At 36.4% G+C, this 24,052-nt stretch overlaps 1 protein-coding gene across 8 annotated transcripts; it reads left to right on the top strand.

Annotated features, from left to right (window-relative positions):
- Positions 1 to 4,915: 4,915 nt before the first annotated feature.
- Positions 4,916 to 23,593, top strand: LOC108227162 (lysine-specific histone demethylase 1 homolog 3). 8 transcript variants are annotated; one of them, XR_010284460.1, is made up of 15 exons: positions 4,916 to 5,051; positions 5,182 to 7,602; positions 8,411 to 8,552; positions 8,969 to 11,257; positions 11,357 to 11,450; positions 12,000 to 12,349; positions 13,387 to 14,064; positions 14,508 to 14,582; positions 18,341 to 18,632; positions 19,611 to 19,709; positions 20,760 to 20,934; positions 22,162 to 22,322; positions 22,546 to 22,674; positions 22,868 to 22,981; positions 23,098 to 23,593. XR_010284460.1 is itself a non-coding variant. In XM_064079403.1 (9 exons), exons 2-9 carry the CDS (start codon positions 5,369 to 5,371, stop codon positions 18,401 to 18,403), a joined length of 5,925 nt encoding a protein of 1,974 aa, XP_063935473.1. In that variant the 5' UTR covers positions 4,916 to 5,051; positions 5,182 to 5,368; the 3' UTR covers positions 18,404 to 18,758. The 8 variants fall into 8 exon arrangements, 1 of the variants encoding a protein (XP_063935473.1); XR_010284463.1 differs by lacking the exon at positions 22,162 to 22,322 and having other exon boundaries at positions 18,341 to 18,459; XR_010284462.1 differs by lacking the exon at positions 22,162 to 22,322 and having other exon boundaries at positions 18,341 to 18,566.
- Positions 23,594 to 24,052: the final 459 nt, after the last annotated feature.

The raw sequence follows: 24,052 nt of genomic DNA, 5'->3' as shown, positions 1-24,052 counted from the left end.
GTGTAGCATAATAACACAAGCAGCCAAAACATCTCAATGTACTAAGATCAGCATCAGAACTGTAGAGTTTAAAATAAGGTGTCTGATTCTTCAAAGCCTTGAGAGGCATTCTGTTTACTAGATAAGCAGCACAAAGAACACAATCCCCCCAAAATCTGGCAGGTAATTGAGATTGAATATACAATGACCTGGTAGTTTCCAACAGGTGTCTATGTTTCCTCTCCACAACACCATTTTGTTGTGGAGAATAAGCACAAGTTATTTGATTAACAATTCCTTTTTTCAGAAACAGATCTTTCATTTTACCAGATGTGAGTTCTAATGCATTATCAGATCTAACTGTTTGCACATTAACATGGAAATGATTGTAAACATAATTGAGGAAATTCTCAAAAATATCAGGAACATCAGATTTATATTTGAGCAAATGAATCCAGGTGTACCTACTAAAATCATCAACAATGGTCAAGAACTGATTACAACCAGATGGAGTTTTGACCTTATAAGGTCCCCAAACATCAATATGTAGTAATTGGAAAATAGCAGTAGACTTAATACTACTATGAGGAAAAGAAGTTCTAGTAGTTTTAGCTAGAGGACAAATGTGACAAATATGATTGTCAACATGAGACTGAACATTACAAGAAGGAAACAACAGCTTAAGTTGGTGAAATGACATGTGACCAAGCCTCATGTGAAGAAGATCAGCAGACTCCGAATGTGTAGTAGTAAAGCAAGCTGGCTTGTGTGGTGAAGATGAACCAAATGAATGTTGTAATTCATCCTGAACCACACTATACAAGCCATGATGAAGTTTACCAAGAAGAATCAGAGGACCTTTCAGAGAATGGTCCTGAAGAAAACAACAATCAGCACTAAATGTCAAATGACATTGCACATCATGACAAAGTTTGTGAGCTGAAACAAGTCTAAAGTGAAAACTGGGAACATGTAAAATATTTTTTAGTAAAATGTTATTAGGCAAAATGACACTGCCAGTATGCAAAACAGGAGCCTTACTACCATTAGGCATTGTAATAAAGCTACTAGAATCTGACACTACTTTATACTCACAAAAATCAGCCAAATTATAAGTGATATGATCAGTGGCACCAGTGTCCAATATCCATCCATGATTAACTGAGGATAAAAGACAGAGTGTACCTGTCAGAAGAGCAGTGTGTTGGGGAGAAGTGTCATCAGACTCAGAAAAGTTGTTCTTCTGAAAAATATTGAGCAATTGATTATACTGATCCATAGTTGGTTCATTAGACTGAGCAACAGAATTATCCTGAGATGGAGCTGTGGAATCAGAAGGAGCAGAATCACCAGATGATTGAGAAAATGCAGCAACCTTTTTGTCCTTAAAACCTTTGAAGTTTGGTGGAAATCCATGGATCTTAAAACATCTGTCAATACTGTGACCAGACACTTGACAATGAGTGCAATAGTAATTAGAACCAGGCTTGCCAGATGATTTCTTACCACCAGAATCATATGAATTGCTTTTGGCATAAGTCTGACTTGAGAAATTTTGTTTGGAACCAGCCTGAGGAAAATTATTAAATCTTCTTTTGTCAGCCAGAAATGCCATTGACTCAGCTGTGTTCTGTGCCTGAGAAATTTCTTTGTGTCTTTCCTCTTGAGCAAATAGTCTGTAAGCCTGAGACACTTGAGGAAGTGGATGCATCATCAAAATATTTGCCCTAACAGAAGCAAATTTGTCATTTAGTTTCATCATGAACTGGAGGAGCCTTTGTTCTTGCTCTCTCTTCTTAATCTTCTGAACCAGATTGGCACAACAGGGACAATTATGACAGACACAAGCAGGGAGTGGATTAGCATCTGTGAGGCCAACCCAAAGTGTTTTCATATTAGTGATACCATGATAGATTCTTGAAAGAAAGCAAAGCACATTGTATTATCTAACTGGAGAAAAGTGTATTACAACTGAATGAATGGAAAACTACACAAACAGACTGAATATATACAACTCCTAAGTGATGGTGAGCTCTAACTAACTTCTGGCGGGAACTAACTAACATAAATAATATGCTCATGTGACAGCTGTAGATGATGGTGCTGTGACAGCTGTGATATCAGAATGATCATCACTAATACATGTCGGATTGATTTCGGAAATGTTAGAGTTCTCAAATTGATTACGAGATGATTATATGATTATGTGATCGTAAATCATGAATGTTGTTACTAAAACATGTAAAATTAGTGGAAAATTTTGCTTTGGCAAGAAATATTTTAGGAAAGCAGGTACAAGATTATACTATCGTCGAACGATACTTAGACATACTTAAAAAACATAATATGTCTATGCATATAGACATCTTAATTTTAGCTACCAACATTTATCATCACACTTGTTATGCAAGCCTTGCTATACTTGTTATACAAATCTTGCCATTCTTAATATCTAGTTATCTTACTTTATGATTCTATAATAATTATGTAAACATACAATCATTATCCATATGTATTGAATCACCCAAGACCCATACTGTCTATTGAGTTGATATCCAGTGTCAATGTGAAAAACAAATTAGTTGTTGTTCATATATATATATGAGTTGTGCAAAGTTTGATGCATTTGTGTTGTGACTGGCTTAACTTGATATAATAATTAGTTTTGTAAGTCTATAATAATAGAGATTTAATTAATTCATGCAACTTATTACATGCTAGAAGAGAAATGATATATTTTTGAAAAATGGCAGGAAAATACAAGATGCGCCGCATCTAGATTTTATTAATAAGGAAAATATTTTAGTTGAAGTTGTAAAAAGAAGAAAAGACCATTTGTTTTTGCTTTTGAGACTTCTTAGCTACATTTATTAAAATAGAGATTATAATTATTAAAATATACTTATCTACTTATCTATATAATAAGACAACTAGGGGCAAAAATTGCCAAGAAAATGACTGTGAAATGTCTAATACACCCCTACTCATCATATAATTACAGAAATACCACCCAAAAATCATTTATTGCACTTAATCTATTAAATGTTATTGATTGCTAACATTACACATAAAATAATGACATTAATCATACTTATCATGTTACATTAACATTTCATTTATAAAAGTATCACTAACTAATTTGTCATACAAAATACTCTTTCAAGCAATTAATTCATGTAAACTTAAATCAATTAATACAAAAATTATTTTTATAATTGTGCTCTAATGATAGTCTCATCATACATCACATACTCAGCTGTGACACCTATTCTGCACACTTTCATGTCGACTCGATCTTAAACATTAAAAAAATTATATATTAAGTCCGAAAATATCTTAAGTATTATCAAAATATTCGAATACTTCATACACTTTAATTACAAATATATAAGACCGCTCATAATAAAAAGAAAACATGAGTGTGAGATAGTGGTGGTGATACATTGTCATCTAATCACAATCAAAATATCGAAAATTATATATCCAAGAATTCTTGTAATATCATGAAACTTATCTTGATTCGAACGAGCAAATCAGTCCAAATATATGTTTATGATGCATAATAAATTCAAAAAATACGGTGATTAATATTTTATTGCTAAATAATAAATATTGTGTTGTCACTCACTTGAACAAGTAAATCGAACTCACATATTTACAAAAAAAAAATAGAGAAATGATACGCATATTTCAAACAAAATAATTATACAAAGAAATAATTTAAAATAGAATATAAATTAGCGGCCCGTGCCTTGCACGGGTTTATATGCTAGTATTTGGATAATATGAGTTAAAATTATTTAAATATTTGAATATTTTCCTTATAAGTCAATTCAGTCTTAGTAGTTTAAACTTACAAATTTATAAACTATTATAATATTAGAGATTTGATTAATACATGAAAATTATTACATGCCAAAAGAGACATGAAGATATGTTTGATGGATGGCGGAAAAAATACAAGACACGCCGCATCTAGGTTTAGCACGCATCTAGGTTTTTTTAATTAGGAAAATATGTTAGTACAAGTTGTGAAATAGAAGAAAATTGCCATTTTTGTTTTCTTTTGAACTCTCTTTTTTCTATATGGTTCAATAGTAGTGAAAGAGAGGCTCTTATTAAAGAAGTCGGGTTTTTGCAATCCAAAACACCCCCTTAATGATATTTACCTTTATATGAAAACGTCCATAATATCGTACAAATGATGGGAATAATCCAACAATAGAATTAACGATGACCTAATTGTCACTTTATTAAATCTATTTTGGGTACTTCTTTATCATATCATTGTATTATCTATTTTAGTTTATCTTTTTCCGCTAACTGCATCATTTTCTAAGTAAGAAACTTTGATCAACTACAACCCTAATAACATATTTGCGCTTAACTAAACTGGTTTTTTCTGAGTCTATTTATATCTTTAACCTTGTTGTATTAAATAATTTCAATCACTCCCGATATCAGTTGAACATCGACAATCGATTACATAATCTATGTATTGTACATAAACATATTGACATGATTGATCGTGAACATATTGATATGACTAACCCGTAAAAAGATATAAAAGATGACATGTATCAAAATCTAAATCCGTTTCGACATATATTTTAAGTTTCTTATTAGAGTTAATAATAATCTAAAGTTAATTTTCTGGAAATACTTTTTTTTTCTTTTCCTCTAAGTTATGAATTTCAGTCATATCCCTTCTCAAATTTTATGTTAATAATGATCTAGGATTAGTTTCTCAAAAATAATTTTTTGATGTATGAATTATGAATTTTAATGTAAAAACTCTTAAGATTTTCAAGACATCATACATCATATACAAACACATATTTTCAAAATGCATACATCCAGGCCCCTACACTAATGCTCTATCAAAAACAAAAGGAAAATCTTATTTTACAGAATTTATATCTATCGGTTGTCATATTTTACCCCCACAAACGCATAACTCGATAGTTTTTTGCCTAATTTTACCAGACCGGGGCAAAGCCTATTCTATTACAAACCGACTTAACAAGCTTCACTGTTTCTTAGCTCTCCTTCCCCACAAGCTTCAACCAAAGGTACATACGTTTCTTAAATCTTTATATATTCACACCCTTTTCGATCATTGTGTTGATAATTGTATTCATTAATAATTTCTTGTGAGTTTTTTTTGGCTTGTTTTTTTATTATTTTGATTGCATTTTGTAGGTTGCTGCTGAAATCTTGTTTGGTGAAATTGGGTGTTGTTAAAATTTTGCAAACATATGATTGTGTGAATTTAGGGTTTCGAATTGATTTGTGTGTTGGGTTTTAAGGTTGGTGTTATAATTTGTTGAATTGGGTTATTTTTTTCTAAGGTGTGAAGGTTTTAAGGTTGTCTGGAAAATTGATAAAGATGGAATGTAAGAATGGGTTGTGTGATGGGTCTGTGGAGGAATCTGGGTTAGGGTTTAATGATAGTATGCGTATCGGGGTTGAGAAGATGGGGGATGAGGGGGGTAAGGTAGTGGGTAAGAAAAGGGTGATGGAAACTAGGGTTGGGGTTGATTCGAATGATGACGAGCCGATTGGGGCTATGATGGCGAAGAAGAAAAATAAATGTAACCCTAAGAAGGTAAACGCGGGTTTTGTTGGTGAGGGGATTGAGGAGAAAGAAAGTGGGGTAGAGGATTTAGGGGGTATGGGGGATACATTGGCTATTTATAAGAAGAAGTTAAAGCGGTCTAGGAAGAGCAGTGTATCTGTTGGAATAGGAGATAAGGATTTACATATAATTGGGCATGAGGGGTGTGGTCAGGAATCTAGTGCTGAGAAAGTTAAAGAAGAGGGAGTGGTTGTAGAGGAAGGTAAGACGGTCGTTGTTGAAGGAACTTGTGGGACTGTAGGTGGCTTGAATGAGTGCTTAGATGTCAATGTAGAAGATTCGTTGTCTGCCTTTTTCCTCAAGGCACAATCTGTTTCAGTGAGGAAATCTCGCACTTCTATGAAGTCAAAGCAGTTAGGAAAAATTTATTCTCTTAGTGATGGTTTGAGTGCTGGCTCTGGCCGTGTTTTAGAGGATCAAATGCCTGAAACATCGATATCACAGTCCCCATTGGAACATATGACCGAAATTGTGGGATTTAATAGCAGTTCAAATTTAGAGTCTGAAAATACGATGGATTTAAAGCGTCATAGGAATAATATTAGAAAAGCGCAGCACACTGGCGGTACTATTTCTCCAGAGTCAAACCCAGAGTTATCTTCTAGGCCTCTGATTTCTGATAGTGTTTTGAGATCTTCTGATGATAGACGCAGTGGAAACCAAGTGAAGCTTGAGGATTCAGTTACCATATCCTTTTCTCAACAATCTGACCTGTATTTAAGGTCATGTCCTAATATAGTCTCAACGCTCCCAAATGGTGAATTAGTGAAGCCGATATGTGATATTCACGAAAGAACCAAGCTAGAAACACTGCAGTTAAACCAACTTATAGCCAAAAATGCCAAAGGTTCCCATTGTCCTGAAGTGAAAGAAAACCTTTGTCTTTCCAGTCGGGGGCCTACCTTTGGGAATGGAATTCTTGAGGATGACGTGAAAATTTCTCCTGTCAAGAAAGCATGTGATCTGGGGAATGTTGTAGTTGAAATTCCTATGTCTGTATCTGCCCCAGAACAGGTGCATACTATCAATCTCTTTGCTGTCGAAACGTCAACCAGAGGCTTCACTGATAGTCTGGGTGTTAAAGAGTTTAAGGCTGTTGTGAACAGTGAAGCTTATAATATGGATGAGAATGTATTTTCAAAGCCTGAACATGATCTTAAGGGGTCTTATTCTGGTAATGCTTCGTTGCACAATTCATATGAAGATTCATGCAATGAGACCACAAAACTGATTTCTGGAAAACATTTGGGGTCATTTGAATGTCTATCTGAGAAAAAATTGACATCTCACGAGACAAATTTGTTAATTTCTAAACATGACGAGGCAAAGGAGGAGAAAGCTTTATCACCATCATCACTAGGAGTCGAGAAACAGGAAATTGATTTCCAAGAAAATCCGTCTTGGAACTGCAAGCAAAATGGTGACAAATCTGATGGCCTAACCGAGCATGCACTTATTAACAAGTCTGACACCTCAGTTCCAAGGTGCACTTCCAGTTTCCATCTAACCCATTCATCTGATAATGCATTCAACGGTTTATCTGCATTAAGTTGTGATTTTTCTGGTGATGAAGTAGCCGATGGGTCCTCTTCTCCATCCACTGCTCCTGATTGTAATAAAAATCATACTGACGATACTGGGTTGGTGCCCTCGCCTAAAGATAAAGACAATAAACTTTCAGCGCAGCGTGCTATGCGTAACACCAGAAAGCGTAGGCAATTGGACATGGCTTATGAAGGAGATGCTGATTGGAATTTTCTGGTACATGACGGAAATTTTAATGCTGATAATCAGGATGATGATAATAGCTTGGTTAGAAGAAAGGAGAAATTAAAACCGTCAACCATGTTCCTTGAGGCCAAAAATGGTTGCAATGCAGCAGTATCTTATGGCCTCAAAGCTCGTGCAGCCAGTCCAATTGAGAAGATTAGGTTTAAGGAGGTATTGAAGCGCAAAGGGGGCCTTAATATGTATCTAGAATGCAGGTTTGTTACTATTTTCAAGTCTGATAGTGCATTTATAATTATATGTTCCAAATTATTGTTTTGAAATGCAAGGGCTAGTGTCCTGTACTGCGCCTACTCATATCTTATTTAGCCAATTATTAACCATATATCGCTTGTATCCTCTCTTATTCTTCACTACATTTCTGTCATTACCTGGAGTTAAGTTTGTACTATTCAAGCTAAATGACGTCTTTATGGAAATGTGACAAAGCCTTTGATGTTCTAGTAATTTCTGTATTAATTATGGTTGGCAATGTAAGCCCTCTCTGTTTGCTGTTAGCATGAACTTCTTGGTTAAGAGTTTGTTTGGCTGAGATTGTAAGTTACTTTCATGTTCAAACAACGGACATATTTGGCTGAACTTAATAAGGGCTTCCAAAAAATTTCACATTTACATACTATTATTGACATTATGTATTTAAGGGGAGTTTGACCATCCTCTTATTTTCAGATATAAGTACTTATTATCAGAAAAAAGGTATATGTTTACATTTTTTTTCCAGAAATAAGTGACTTATTTTTGAGAAAATAAGATAAGTCAAACGGGTAGTGCCTCTTTTGGTGCTATTTCTGAAATTTTAAGGTACCTTTTTCTGAACTAAGGAGTAAAAGGCACCATTAGTATAATTGGAGAAGCTTTATAATGTGAGATGGTGTTTTACCCAGTATAAACTTAGCAAGTACATTAGTTTTATTACAATTAACCTATCTGCTAAATATGTGGTGGTGCTTTTATCTTTATTAATTTCTTCCCTAATATAGCTCTAAATTATATTTATGTTTCCAGGAATCATATATTAGGTCTTTGGAACAAAGATGTTAGTTCCATTTTGCCTCTCTCAAGCTGTGGCATCTCTGCCACTCCAATGGTTGATGAATCACCGGATGCTTCTCTCATTAGGGAAATCTATGAGTTTCTTGATCATTTTGTAAGTCTTTTAGAATGTACAGTAGTTCATTACAACCTAATCATAGGAAAGAATGACAAAATCGAAAAGATTTTCTTCTCCAAATATTTTATCTACATGAGTTGAAGCAATAATGACGGGAAAGGATTAATTGCCCAGAAATAGTACAATTGAGGGCGACTAGTAACCATTTGGATACATAGGTATTTTAGAAAAACTGACACTCTCTTCTAATTACTTTTCTTAAAAACTTCTATTTAACCGAAGTGTATCGCTTTTAGGTGGATGGACTCATTGATTCCTTTTTGATATAGTGTTATTTTTTCTGCTACCTTGGTATTGCAACTGTTCTTGTTCACATGTGTACAGGATAGAATGTTGGATTGCCTTAAATTCAGAGGAATATATGTTTAAATTGATAAATACCTTTTTGACAGGGTTACATTAATATTGGAATTGCTTCTAAGAAAAGGGTTTCAGAATCTTCTTTAGTATATAATCTACATGCTTCAACCAAGAAAACATTAGGGGAAACACCTGGGGCCGCTTTGGCTGATTCAGATGAAGGAGTTTCGTTTATTGTTGGCAAGTCCAGGAATCCTGATTCTTCATTGGAGGAAAAGAATTTGGCTCTACATGATTGCGAAAATGTTGTAGCAATGGACAAACAAGACAGGCCAGTTCTTGATTCACATGTTTTGGAGTCATTTATACTGACAAAACCTGAAAAAAGTGACAGTAATCAGGGACAGGGACTACTAGATGATATGGAATCAGTAACACTCGGAAGTTTGGATAATTTGAATTTTGTATCTCCTTGTAAAGTAGCAGATGCTGGAACAGCCCCTGTTATACCTTCAGAGCCCATGAGAAAAATTAATCGCACCCTATATGACACAGTTGATAATGTAGGGGAGAATCCATGCGGGAAACATCATTCGGAAGTTGCAAAGCAAATTATCATAATTGGAGCGGGGCCTGCTGGATTAGCTGCTGCTCGCCATTTGCAGAGACAGGGTTTCCAAGTTACTGTTTTAGAGGCTAGAGGTAGAATAGGAGGTCGTGTCTTTACTGATCGAACATCTCTTTCGGTACCAGTGGATCTTGGGGCTAGCATTATTACAGGTGTTGAAGCAGACGTGGCTGCTGAACGAAGACCAGATCCTTCTTCCATAATTTGCTCTCAGATGGGTCTCGAGTTAACTGTACTGAAAAGTGACTGCCCTCTTTATGATACTGTCACAGGTCACAAAGTTCCTGCAGATTTAGATGAAGATCTGGAGTCTGAATTCAACAATCTACTTGATGACATGGAACTTCTGGTTGCTCAAAAGGGGACGCATGCTATGAAAATGTCCCTTGAAGATGGTTTAGAATTTGCCCTTGAGAGGCGTCGCTTGACCAAGTATAAAAGAAATGGTGGAAGAAGTATTCTTCATAAATTAGCAGATGTTATCGATGAAGAGGTTCTTAGGAACAGCAATTCTGAAGGAGAAGTATTAAGTCCTCTTGAAAGGAGGGTCATGGATTGGCATTTTGCTCACTTGGAGTACGGTTGTGCTGCTTCACTCAAGGATGTATCACTTCCTTGCTGGAATCAGGATGACGTATATGGAGGATTTGGAGGAGCTCATTGTATGATCAAAGGGGGATACAGCACTGTAGTCGAGGCGTTGGGAGAAGGTCTTTGCATACATTTGAATCACGTGGTCACAAGTGTTACCTACCGCACAGGTGATGCCATGATAGATGAAGATCAGCATCACAACGTTAAAGTTTCCACTTCAAATGGTAGAGACTTTTTTGGTGATGCAGTTCTGATCACTGTTCCACTTGGGTGCCTAAAAAAGGAATCGATAAAGTTTGCACCGCCATTGCCACATTGGAAAAACTTGTCCATACAAAGGCTTGGTTTTGGTGTGCTTAATAAAGTGGTTTTGGAATTCCCTGAAGTATTTTGGGATGATTCTGTTGATTATTTTGGAGCAACTGCTGAGGAAACAGACAAGAGGGGTCACTGCTTTATGTTTTGGAATGTCAGGAAAACCGTTGGGGCACCTATTCTTATAGCTTTAGTCGTTGGTAGGGCAGCTTTAGATGTGAAAGACAAGAGCTCGTCCGAACATGTAAACCATGCGTTAGCGGTTCTCAGAAAACTCTTTGGGGTAGCTGTTGTGCCTGATCCAGTTGCGTCAGTTGTGACTGATTGGGGAAGGGATCCATACAGTTATGGTGCTTACTCTTATGTTGCTATTGGTGCATCTGGTGAAGATTATGACATACTGGGTAGCCCTGTTGAGAATTGTGTGTTTTTTGCTGGTGAAGCTACATGCAAGGAGCACCCTGACACGGTTGGTGGTGCAATGATGAGTGGAATTCGGGAGGCTGTTCGCATTATGAATATGTTGACTACAGGAATTGATTATATGACAGAGGTGAATTCAATGGAGGCTGAACAGAGATGCATGGACAGTGAACGAAGTGAAGTTAATGACATAATTAAAAGACTTGAAGCAGTTCAGATGTCAAATGCTCTATATGAAAAATCTTTGGATGGAAGCCATGTTATAACAAGGAAAGATTTACTGCAAGACATGTTCTCTAAAGCAAAAACCACATCTGGTAGATTGCATCTGATCAAAGAGCTGTTGCATTTTCCTGTTAGGGTGCTGAAATCTTTTGCTGGAACCAAAGACGGGCTCAGCATTCTCAACAAATGGATTCTGGTATGTGTTTAGTGTGTTTGTCTTTGGTATAAAAGTGATCTAGGAAATTTAAAGTTCGCCTTTGCAGTTATCAGTATTAATGCTCTACTTCTACAACAGGATTCTCTGGGAAAGGATGCGACTCAACTACTGCGGCATTGTGTTCGTCTTCTTACTCTTGTTTCCACTGATCTGCTAGCAGTTCGTGTGTCTGGTATATACTCTATTGCCTGTGTATCTGTTCTATTAAATAGAAATATAGGTGTATGACTGTGGCTCTATAAAACAGACTGGAGTGCAGCCATGGTTATTTTTCACATGTTAAGACTTAGAGTTTCTTCTTAAATAATCTATAATCTATAGGTTTCTTTTTAAATAATTTATGGGTTTGATTGGAGATCAGTGAGAATGAGATGCTGCATATATAATATTGTTCAAGGGGAAAATTGCAACAGATCTTTTTATATAGTTTCAAAGAAAATATTATACTGGTGTCAAGATAACTAGCACCTTGCTTCTCTTGTTCTTCATATATTAAAAGCTAGGAGAATTAATAAATTTTGTTAGCTTAAGTACATGATAGTTTGTGCACTAGATCTAACTGTATCCATATATATGAGCCATCTTATGATGAAGCTATTACGTGTTATATCGCCATTAGACAATGCTCTACTGCTTTTTACAGCCAATATATTAAAAAAACTTGCTTTTTCATTATTTTTTTAGTTGTCTCACTTGCTCACGTTCTAAAAATATGTTGTAGGAATTGGGAAAACTGTTAAAGAAAAAGTATGTCTGCATACCAGCCGTGATATACGCGCTGTAGCAAGCCAATTGGTTAATGTGTGGATCGAAGTATTTCGCAAACAGAAGGCCTCCAATGGTGGGCTGAAGTTGATGAGGCAATCGAATGCCATGGAGTCCTCAAAAAGCAAGTATAGTCTTGGTTCAGGGAAACCCCCTGCCCCACATGGCGCACCACCTTCACACAATAAAAAGGGAATCAACCCTACCAAGATGTTGGATGAAATACAATATGTCCCATCAGAGGAAGAAAAAGCTATCTTAGCTGCTGAAGAAGCAGCTCGTGCAGCGGCAATTGCAGCTGCCAAGGTTGGTTTCTCATAATAGATACTCCTCAAAAATATTTGATGAACTTCTCTGGCTTGACATTCTTAGTACAACATCTGAGTTCTTATAGGAAATACATTCATTTATATCCTTATTATGAACTGAGTTACCGTCCAATGCATGTGCCATTCTTTCATGCTCACGAGGCTGATGATTTATGTTCATAGATTGTTGTACTCTACCCACTATTCTTCAATCATATTCTTCCGAATTCTTCAAAAGTCTAAGTCTCTATAATCTGTATATGTTACTTTTTTGTAAAGAGAGACAAGACTACAGGAAAGCCACATCCACATGACTGTCATCCTCTTTGAGATGCACATTTACAGAAGACATATATTGTAAGGGTAGTGGCTTATTTATTTTGCCTTGATCAGGATTATGATTATTGTGCATCTCAATATAGATTAAAATTCTGAAAGCTATGCTTGATTAGACACCATAAGACATAAGTTCCTCCCTTGTACATTTATAGCTCATTTTGCATTACATATTTAAATAATAGTGCTTCAATTTATATGTGTAATATAAGTCTGTTTGCTTTGCAATTCCCAGATTCGTTGGTGGCAACTTAAATATATTTGAATGCTTCAACTATAATATCACTATTGTTATTAAAAATCTGAAGGGATTTATTTTACATAAAAAAAACTCTGAAGGGATTTATAGGTTTTATGAGTGACAGACATATCAATCACTCTGTATAGCCTTTGCGGACCGTTTATCTAAATTATATCCGATCTGAGTTGCTTGGTTCAGACATTTGAATAAAAGAACAACAATGGACAAGTTTCTTTGTATGAGGGAACATTTTATAGTTATTTATGATGAATATTTTGTATTCACAAGCCAGATTGTGCTTGATGGTCAGCGTCTGGGAGGACTTGTAGATGTTACCTCGTTTGTGTTAATTTGTGTGTTGGTGTATTGTAAATATGTTTGCGATCTACTTTCATAAAGCACCACTATGTACTCTTATACATGTTCAACATTTATAAAAGTTACCTCTGTACGTGCAGGCCTATGCTCTCTCAGGTACCAGGTACAGTACTTCTCTGCAGCTTCCTAAGATACCTTCGTTTAACAAATATGCTAGACGCGAGCATTATCCGCAATTGGAGGAGCCCGATAACCATACATTGGAAATAGATTCTAGGAACTGCAAGGTTAGGGAATGGACTGCTGATTTCTCATCTTCTCATGTGAACCTTGGAAATTCGAAAAGGTCGGTGGAAAATCTCTCACAGCGCAGCTCCTTACATGAGGTTGCTTGTCAGGTGAACTTCAGTGAGCACTCTGCTGATAGTGCGGCTGTTGACAGCAGTATATTCACCAAAGCATGGGTTGACAGTGCTGGCAGCGAAGGTATTAAGGATGGAAGTGCCATTGAGAGATGGCAGTCACAAGCCGCCGCCGCTGATTCTGAGTTCTATAGTCGGACCATGCGGATGATGGATGCGGAAGAGACTAAAATTAACTCGAGGCCGTCTATAATGAAGCATGAGGTTCATGCAAGTGAGAGCTCTACTTTCCAAGTTACTACAGGGAAGGAGATGGTTGAAAATCGATCTAAAGGACCAGAGAAGATCAAGCAAGCTGTTGTGGATTATGTTGCATCTTTGCTCATGCCTCTTTATAAAGCAAAGAAATTTGACAAGGATGGTTACAAGTCAATGATGAAGAAAGCAACAACAAAGGTCAATTCTTTCTTCCATTCTTTTCTTAAAACACTAATAGGATACTCCCTCTGTCCCATTTAATTCTATACGTTTCTTTTTCACTGCTCGACACGCACTTCAATGCTCTTGTAAAATATAGTTCTATAACTTATTTTTAAAATTTTCTTTTTCTGAATAAAAATATAACATTCAAACTTTTATTCAGAAAAGAAAAATCTTAAAAATAAGTTATATAACTATGTAAAACAGGAGCATTAAAGTCCGTGCCGCGTCCCCGTCCCCCAATGTATACAACTCAGGGGGACGGAGGGAGTACATGTTACACTGAAACAAAAGTAGATTACACATCTGTAGGTGAAATACTAATAAAGCAACACTAATTTCATGACTTTACTTTACAGCCTTATTAATGGTTTGGAATATGTACCATTACCTTCTTATCTCCTCCAAACTAATTTCAGGTCATGGACCAGGCCACAGATGCAGAGAAATCAATGAATGTTTTTGACTTCCTTAATTCTAAGCGCAAACACAAGGTAACTAAATTTTCTACCCCAGTCTTGCATGTGTTTCTCTAATTGCTTTATCTTTTGTTTCATAACATATGTTTTTGGCTGAATTTCTCTGCCGTTTGATTGCTTCACTTGCACTATGTAATATTTTTTAAGGGTAAAATATATTTTGGTCTCCCTTACACTATGATGACGAGAAATAGTTCACATTAATCATGAAGATATTCATAACACTTCGATCCAACACTTCACATGATGCCTCAGGACACTACATGCCCAACCCGACTTAGACTAAACCAGTAGTTGGTGGATAGTTTTGTAGAAAAGAAACTTGCAAAATGTGACTACTTGGAGCTTCAGTGCCTCTTATTCTTTATCAGTGGTTCTGTATTTATTTTCTTCGGTTCCAATCTGAGGTCCGAGGTCTAATGAAGTGCATGTGCTTTTTTATTCTTTTCCTCTCTTATTCAGATAAATATCATTTGTCGGGGTCTTGTCAATGGGGTTCTCTTCAACCTGACAACTGACAACTTACTCTGATGAATGTAATTTTTCTTTTTAGAGCAACTCCAACCATGAAAACCCTTGGCTAAAAAGTGAGTTGGCATACCAAAATAAAAAATATAGATAATCTCTTGAAAATATCACACTCCAACCATGCCTTCCTCTTGTCTATAATTATAGTCAACCTCCTATAGATGACTCTATTTGTCGAATCTCTACATGCCTTAAGAAATCTGTAGCAAGATTAAACATCATTTATTACCATATTGAAGTGATATATTCTATTTATAATAATCTAAAATATTAATAACATACTATTTTTAAATTATAACCAACCAATATAGCCAATACCACCGAATTACATAATGTCCTACGGGTCCAATTTAGCCAACCCTGTTGTAGATGCTCTTGAGTAGACTGTCCACTCTATTCTATTCTCATACACAAATAATTGTGGGCGCATATCCATTATTTTTTTTTTGGGTGGGTTGGGAGGTTGGGGGTGGGGGGGGGGGGGGGGGGTTGGAGGCCCTCTTCTTTCGTCTTTAGCAGATATATTGGCCTGTGTGGCAACTAATAAGGTAGATAAATATGAACCACGATTTTTTTAATTTTTGACTGGGATGTCTTGGTCTTGTCAACAACTTCCCTTTTTCGAGCAAACTACCCCTAATTCTATGCATGTGGTAGTGGAATGCTCAAGATTGGTGAAGTATTGTTTTTATGCTAAGATTGTGTTTAAGGGTGGTCGCAGAACTGTAATTTTGTTGAAGGGACCCTCACAACAGGTTCGGTAAAGCTGAATACAGTTGTGCATGTCTGTAATGGTCTATGTTACTCCGACCCGGCTATTCCGCTGGCCGTACCCATGTCGACACGACACGACACGACAGGGGATATGATGCTGGATATGTGGTCTTTAGATCGGATCCGTCGTCACCTGAAAAATGGAAGCTCGTCAGAAAGAACTAAAGCTCGCCGGATATATTTTTGCAGGCTACTGTTAGTGATTGCATGATTGCTGATCTAACAAGTGACATGTGTTTGAAGATTTTTTTTAACACATGTATGTATAGTTGTATGTATATATTATACTTTGGGTAGGTAGCCAGGTAGGTGAAATTAGAAGAAGGGGATGGGAAAGACGAGCTAGGGAAGGGGGAGGTAAAGTCAAACTTTACACCTAGATATGTCTGCTTGAGTGATAATATAAAAATGAATCTGGACAATATGGATGTCATGTCCATTTATTACTTAATGGAGCCTGTGTTACCATATAAGGAAAAAAAAATACTAATGTTAAGGAGTAATTAGATCCACTACTACTAGTATAATTAAATATATTTTTAATATTATTTTGATTATAACTGATTTTATCAATGCATAATCCTAATATATAAAATAAATAAACAATTGTTATAATATAAAATTTTAATTTAAATAAAAAATGCTGTGTCCCCGTACCTGTGTCCAAAATTTGGACGGTGTCCCCATGTCTTAAATTTTTTAATATTTTGTGTCCGACACTTAGATACGTGTCGTGTCCGACTCTCCGTACCCAAGTCTGAGTAACATTGGTAATGGTACATATGTGGGGCCGTGGATAGTTAGAAATTTCGTGAGACGCTTGCTGTAGTTGCTTGTAGGACTGCTGGTCGGAAGCAGAAGCAGAGGCAGCAACGGCTGTTTATTGGTTTGAGCGGCGTAGTAGCGCCCAATGCTGCACAGATAGCGGATCGATCAGGTATGGGGTAAGTGGTACGAGTACGGGTGTGTGGAACACTAGTTTGTATGAATCGGGTTTGACATGCCGCGAATCAGGTTCGTGGATCGATACAAGGATCCACTTGTAACATTATATTTTCAATTTTTCATATTTTATTAAAATACAAATGTGATTCTAAAACTAAAATATATTAGTTATGGAACTTATGTCAACTAAAAATTAATTTAAATTTTAATATCAACTCGTATAGACTGAATATGGATTGAATATGAAAGAAATGCAGCATAACGATATTAATATCTTATACAAGTGTAGAGTTCCAATCATTTTGAGAATATCTAGGCTTTCTTCCTTGGCTTCATAATAATGCCAACATTACCTTCTTCCTCGACTTTTATCAGTTCATGTAGAAAAAGAAAAACATTTGTATACACAGACATATATGTATATGCACCAGGTCGAAGTCGACCCGTGATCCCATACGACCAGTTCCATCGGTCAGTTGACTCGTGATTCGTGAACGCGTAGCACTGGTAGAACCCTTGTAGAGTCAGGATATTCTGCTATCGATGAAACCATATTTTAATAGTAAGTCCCATCTTTTAAACTTAATGACTCCACTCTGCACTTGAGTAACTATCTCTTGGAATGCTGTGGTACCGGTTATCTTCGTAAATCCTCGGTTTGCAGTTTATTTTTGAAGAGGCAATTCAGCAGCTTCACAAATCTACCTAGGGCTAAGTAAGACTGTTTGTGATTATGTTCTCCGATAGGACTGTTTGTTTGTTCAGTCTAATCACCAAATGCAGTGCTGGGTAGCCAAGTGCTGAACATATAACTGTTGAAAGCATGCGTTTGATTGATTTAAAATCGATGAACGCGAAAAGAGCATCTACGGGCTATTGAGAACAAATCCAATTAGACTGGGGATGATACCCTGACCTCGATTTTTTTGCATAAATTGGGGCTCGGTTGGGTAAGACTTTGAGTACAGTACCTTGCTGGTCATTAACGAGAGAGTTGCACACAATTTTGACTCGGCCTGAGGAAGCCCTGGAAACAACAGAAAGGAAGGGGTCAATATAGCTTCTGTGAAGATACTTGGCTTTAAGCAGGAGGTTTTGGAAAGTGACACTATAAAGGCCATTCCAGCTATAAAGAAAATAATATGGAAGGATGGACTCTGTTGCTCCTGTTTTTCATGACATTTGAAAAATTAAAATAGCCATGGTTCTTTGATGTTCATTATTTTAAGCACGGGGAAAACTTTAGCTCATCTATTAGCTAAGTGCAACATTAACATAGGTTCTTCTAGAATGCTTTTCCGGACTTTGATATAATTTGATAAAAGAGCTAGCTCAGCTTACATCAATAAATAATGTATTCCAGCAGTGTAAGATCATTTCTGAATTACCACGCAATTACTCTGCCCTAGGAAGTCAATGCTGAATGAAAATTTTGATTTGGTATATTTCTTATATATTAATGGGCATTTTACTTTTGCAGTAGTTTATTACTTACTGGGTTTTTTTTGTACTGTTATAATATGCAGATCCGAGCATTTGTAGACATGTTGATTGAGAGACACATGGCGAGTAAATCAGGTGTTAGATAGTCGTTTCTTCATCTCACTGCTATCTTTTGGAAGGTCGAGGAAGCCTGATCTTGCTAGTGGGTGCTCTTGATATATTGATGTTGCATAATAGCAGACAGTGTCGTTAATAGAAATTCTACAGTTTATGACTAAGATGTTGCAGAAATGGATGAAGGTGGCTTTTGTAAGAATCTGTCAATGTGATCATGATTGGTGGACTTGTTACAGACTCCCGACTTTTTGTGCCTTTGTACGATATCATACACATTATGTTAGAAATTGATTAACCATTAAAGTAAATATTCAGAATTGATAAGCCTACTACATATTTCAAGTTGGGCACTTTGCAATGATATTGATATGCTTGTTTTGATGATATGCACATGTGATAAAAAATATTAGCCATCTTGAGAAGAGTGGTGCATCATCTTTAAGCTTTATATTAAAGGTGTAGAGGAAAATACTTCTAGGTTTTTGTTCATTGGTCACCATTGATGGAGCATCTTATATTCCTCATCACTGTTTTTACTCTATAACTTCATATGTGCTTGCATATAAGAAGTTAATAGACGAAATATATTACCAACTATTGCTTCTGCTTAAGATATTGTTCGTTTTGGTTTAACCAAAAGATGAGCTACATATCAGTGCCTCTTTTCTAGGTGATCTGGTTTCTGTCGTCCTATTTCGTTTTGTCTTTTATTCCGTGTGTGAGCACCGACTGGTTTTTCCTCTCCCCCTGGCATTTCTTATTTGTAATTCAAGAAAGTATAATCCCATCATAATTGTTTGTCATTTAATATGTTCTAAGTGGCTTTTTTATTATTAGTGTTGGGATGTCAGCTTCAGTTGGAGCCTTTCCTAACTGATTTGGATGATCTCTCTCTCTATCTCCCCCCCCCCTCTCTCTCTCTCTCTCACTCTCCCTCTCTCAGCTCTACATTTATTAATTGATTGGGGTTTTTTACTTGCATCCTTATGCCTGGGATTTGAAATATTTTTCTTGCATGGTATCTCATGAGTATGGTTAAAAAATGAGGTTTCACTTTTGTGATATCTCAATGCCAGGCTTGACTTTGCATAAAGTGTTGAGATAGCATGTTTTGTCTCCTTAACTTAGTTAGTTGTGAACTTCAGTGGCACCTCAAGCATGTTACTAACTTTTCCTACTCCCACTTTCTCCTAGCATCTGCTTTTCTTGCTTTGACACTCTTCACGCTTTTTTCAGGCATGAGACTGTCAAAGGGAAGGATAATGAAATGACTGTAATTTAAGTAGACGTGCTTTGTTAGTCAAGCAGGACTTGTGTCTTTGCAGATAAAAATTGGTATGGAAGTTCTTACAAGTTTTGAGTTGCAGACTGCCTGCCTATACTGATTTTTATCTGAAAACTTGGAGGTTTTTTAAATGCATGTTACTGATTTTTTTTAATGCATCATTTCGAGTATGTTTACCTGAATATTGAACTTGTGTTCAGTTACAGACTCAAGTTCAGTATTACATCTGAAAATCTGTTGCATAAGGCAGCTTATATGGTGAATTGAGAAAGGCTGAGGCTTACTCTACTGTATCAAACTGGAAGTTAAAGTAATTAATTTATGGACGATCAGTTTGTAACAGTTCATTGATAATTTGTACTGTATGAGAACAGGGTCAGATTCTTGGATGTAGTTGGACAGTAGGGGTGTCCAGTAATGACCACACTCTCTTTAAAGCAGGGATAATTAGAGAGTTATTATTGGACTCCATAAAATATATAAGATACGACCCTTGTGTCTCACATGAATACGTTCGGGCTCATAACATGATTTTTCCATCAAGATTAGAAATGGTAGTCTGTGTTGATCTCCCTCTCTCTCTCTCTCCCTCCCTCTCTCTCTCTCTCTCTCTCTCTCTCTCTCTCTCTCTCTCTCCCTCCCTCTCCCTCCCTCCTTCCCTCCCTCCCTCTGTGTGTGTCTCTCTCCCCCCTCCCCTCCCCACCCTCTCTCTCCCCACCCTCAATTTCCCTCCCTCCCCCTCTCCTCCTCTCCCTCTCGCCCCAGTGTAATTATTGTAGATTGGCTGATGTGTTGATGTTTTTTGTCACCTCATGATATTTCTAAGTAACATGATGTAGTGACGCTTTTGGTAGTTTCTTCAGAAGTTTGGCTGTACTCTGCATATAGATTGTAGTGTTTATACTCGTTTCCGTTATCAATTATTCGAAATTCAGTAACACCTCATGCTTTAATTTAATTCAATTCCTTAATGCATTTCCTAGGGATGTCTTCTTTCATGCTGCTTTACTTTTCTTATGGATTCCTCCATTATTAATTAGTTGAAATTTAGTAACACCTCATCATTCAATTTAATTTTAATTCCTTCATCTATTTTTTAGGGATGTCCTCTTTCATACTTTCCTTATGGATTTCGCCTGGTGTGGAACTGTCAGATTCATGGATCATGACGTGTTATGTTTTCAAAAGCTGTGCATGGAGATTATGCGTCCAATGAGAAATTCACAATTGGTTTGAAAGTTTATTGGGCTATCTTGAATCAGGATTCCCTTGCGGGTAAGAGAGTCTGATCTTAAAGGTTAGAATTGTAGAATGCATTGTATCAAAATAGTTTTCTCATAACTGAAATAATAAGTGGAGGATGTTATTTAGTGATTAATTTTATGCCTTCTCCAAAATTATTTAATGTTGCATGGATTTATGAGGCAGCAAGTACAGAATTAAATTCGTTTAGGTGGGGGCTTACTGTACGTGATATATAGCTGGAAGTTGAGAAATTATACTCCCTCCATCCCAAATTAGATGAGCCTTTTGGGGAAAAAATTTATCCCAAAATAGTTGAGCTTCTCCGCTTTCAATGCATATTTATCAACTATTTTCCATCCTTACCCTCTCTTATTTATCATTCCAATGTACCACTTGCTAATATACAATAGGAAGTCAACACAATAAATATGGGCAAAGATGGTAAAAGAAACAACCATTTAATACTCCTTAATATGTGTGAAATGAGCAAAAGGCTCATCTAAATTGGGATGGAGGGAGTATTATTGAGGATAGTAATAAATTGTGACGAGAGATGTGTTGACTCGGAGAAAGGGTCCAAGGATCCCACTTCTCTAGCTCGAACAAGAATAAACTATACAGGACTTTTGATTGGATCCTGTAAAAATATAGTTGTGTACCCATTTGGTTCCATGGAATTCATTGAATTTGATGAGAATTAAACATTGGTTTCTATGTCTAAAATACCATGTTATATTTTTGTGAACATTTATTACCAAGTAGACCACTTGTGGAACTTTCTGGATCTACCACTAATTGTTTTTGTGAAGTTTAGCTATCAGAGTTTCTCAAAGATTAATAGCAACTACTTAAGTTCGTGATCACTCAGATCACAACAAATATAGTATAACCTATGTGATCAAGTCATTATCAAAACCAAATGCCAATATAGGTTGTATGCATTAAAATATTTAGGGATGTGAGTTTATTATGTTACCTGGACTCGGTTATGGGTGCGGATCTGAGCGTAAGATTCTTAGTTCTAATATATTTAGGATTCTAGATATGGATCTAAATCGGACACAGGCGTGGGGACTCAGCATGACTGACATTCCACAAGTAATATTTTATGCATAGTGATGTGCTGTACATACATAAAAATGGTGTGTACAGTGTACTATGCTTGAATCACATACACCGATACACTTAATTGTGTATTTTAACTTGTAGAATAATATTGAAACGAGTCATCTATTGATCTTACTCTCTGTAAATAAGACGCGAGGAGAGCTTCAATTTCATTTTTAAATGGATGCTTCGAGGTGAAGTATTTGGCTAAGGATCTATTTCAGAAACTATTCCACACCAATGTCATGTCCGGTGGACATGAAAACCATCCCCATTTCATGTGCTGGTGGACACAGGCATGAGGACAAAAGGTAAAGGAGAATATGGATAAATTTATCTGCGTAATTTTTGGGACAGTTGGAGAGTAATGAGTGAAATCACACTTGTGTGAAATGTAAATCTACTGAAATCTAGAATAGCTTGTTATGTAATGTTAATACTTTATTGTTTCCTCGACATCCTGCTGCAGTTCACAGCTGAACATTATCAGAAGTGTACATTATGATTCTTATCTATATCAAATTCCTGTGACAGATGTGGTGTGCCTGCACAAGATAGCCCTCAGAAGCCAACTTGAAGAACACTGATCCATTACAGTGTCTATGGATTCTTTCCGCTTATACTAATTTTGAGGTCATATTCCTTGTAGCTGAGCTGCATATGGTATAACTTGCCCTTCTTTTCCCCGTAGTTATCAAAATTGTTGTGATGTTAAATATGGGTTGATTACTTGGGATAGTTGTTTGTAGATAAAATATCTGTGCAATCGTTGTTCATTAAATGTTCATTCAGTTATGTACATGACATGCTGTGTATAGATTCATATTAATACTGTTGTACTGGTAATGGTCCTCAGGTATTTGAATGAGCAGAATAACGTGCTGCAAGGTTTACCTGATAATATCAACTTGATAACCCTGCAGACCGTACGGTGTGCCATTGTCCATCCACACCCAGGTGGCGGTATCAAGTATGTATTAATAACTTAATTTTGGTTCATTGTACTTTCTTATTCCAGCTATTACTTTCATTTGGTGGTTATATGTTCCATATGCAAATAGCGGTTATTAAGCTATGCAATTGCAGGCATGGGTACCCGTTTCAATTAATACATTTGCGGTGGTGCCAGGGTTGTAACATTGCAGCAAGTGGCGAACTGCTTTAAATTGAAATGTTAGGGTTACAAACTATGGGGGATTGGGAAGAGATTGTAGTTCCATCTACTTGGTTACACCCCAGGAAAAGTGCATTCAGTATTTTTTATAACGCAGAAGTTACACGCCTTGGGAATTGGGAGGTCCTAAAATGCTGGTAATTGGACCCTAAAGCTGGTACCAAAATTAGTTTGTGGTTAATGTGCTTCACCAGTTCAGTTCAATGACAGCAGCTAATTAAATTTCATTTATGCAGTTATGAACATATGATTGGTCAGTGTAGTTTGAACAGTTGATCATAGACATGAGATCTGACCGTATAGATGTTGTAAAACGTAAATAGAATATAGATCACTGATTATGCTGCTTTGGATATCAATTTTACCAACTGCTCCGTTATTGTATTGTATTTTCTTATCATTTGTGTACTTTTGTTGTATTTCTTCTTTCTGTAAAAACATCACGAATAAGTTTAATGTAACCGAAGCCTAACAGTGCTAATTCAGCTGCTAGACTCGACAAAAGTGATCAAATCTTAAAATCTAGATGATTCAAATCAATTCAGTGAGTGAAATTACAGGAGGTTAGAAGCTTGTATGATTCAAACTACAAGGGCATGTTTATCCAGAATCATGTTTTAATTTTATATCATTGTCTGCCAACCCTTTAATTTAGTGCCAAAGAAAATTGCGGTATTCGTGATCTAACTTTAACAAAATTCAATATGAATGTTTGATTAGCTATACTCTCACGTAGTCACGTGTATCTCTGCTTTGGTTTACTCAGGAATTAGTAGGCAGAGGCTCAGAGCTACTGCCACATGAACATGACCTGTTTCCATTCATTACTGGGTCTTTGTCTATTATGAGAGCTGCAGTTGTTTCATG

Source organism: Daucus carota, chromosome 6 (assembly GCF_001625215.2).
Source record: "Daucus carota subsp. sativus chromosome 6, DH1 v3.0, whole genome shotgun sequence".
Lineage (NCBI taxonomy): Eukaryota > Viridiplantae > Streptophyta > Magnoliopsida > Apiales > Apiaceae > Daucus > Daucus carota.
Note: the sequence above shows the minus strand (reverse complement) of the source record. Positions and strands in the feature narration are given on the sequence as shown.

Coding starts and splice junctions, on each gene's coding strand:
- LOC108227162 (XM_064079403.1), top strand. CDS start 5,369: ATGGAATGTAAGAATGGGTTGTGTGATGGGTCTGTGGAGGAATCTGGG. Junction 12,350..13,386: donor CGGCAATTGCAGCTGCCAAG/GTTGGTTTCTCA, acceptor CTGTACGTGCAG/GCCTATGCTCTCTCAGGTAC. Junction 14,065..14,507: donor TGAAGAAAGCAACAACAAAG/GTCAATTCTTTC, acceptor AACTAATTTCAG/GTCATGGACCAGGCCACAGA.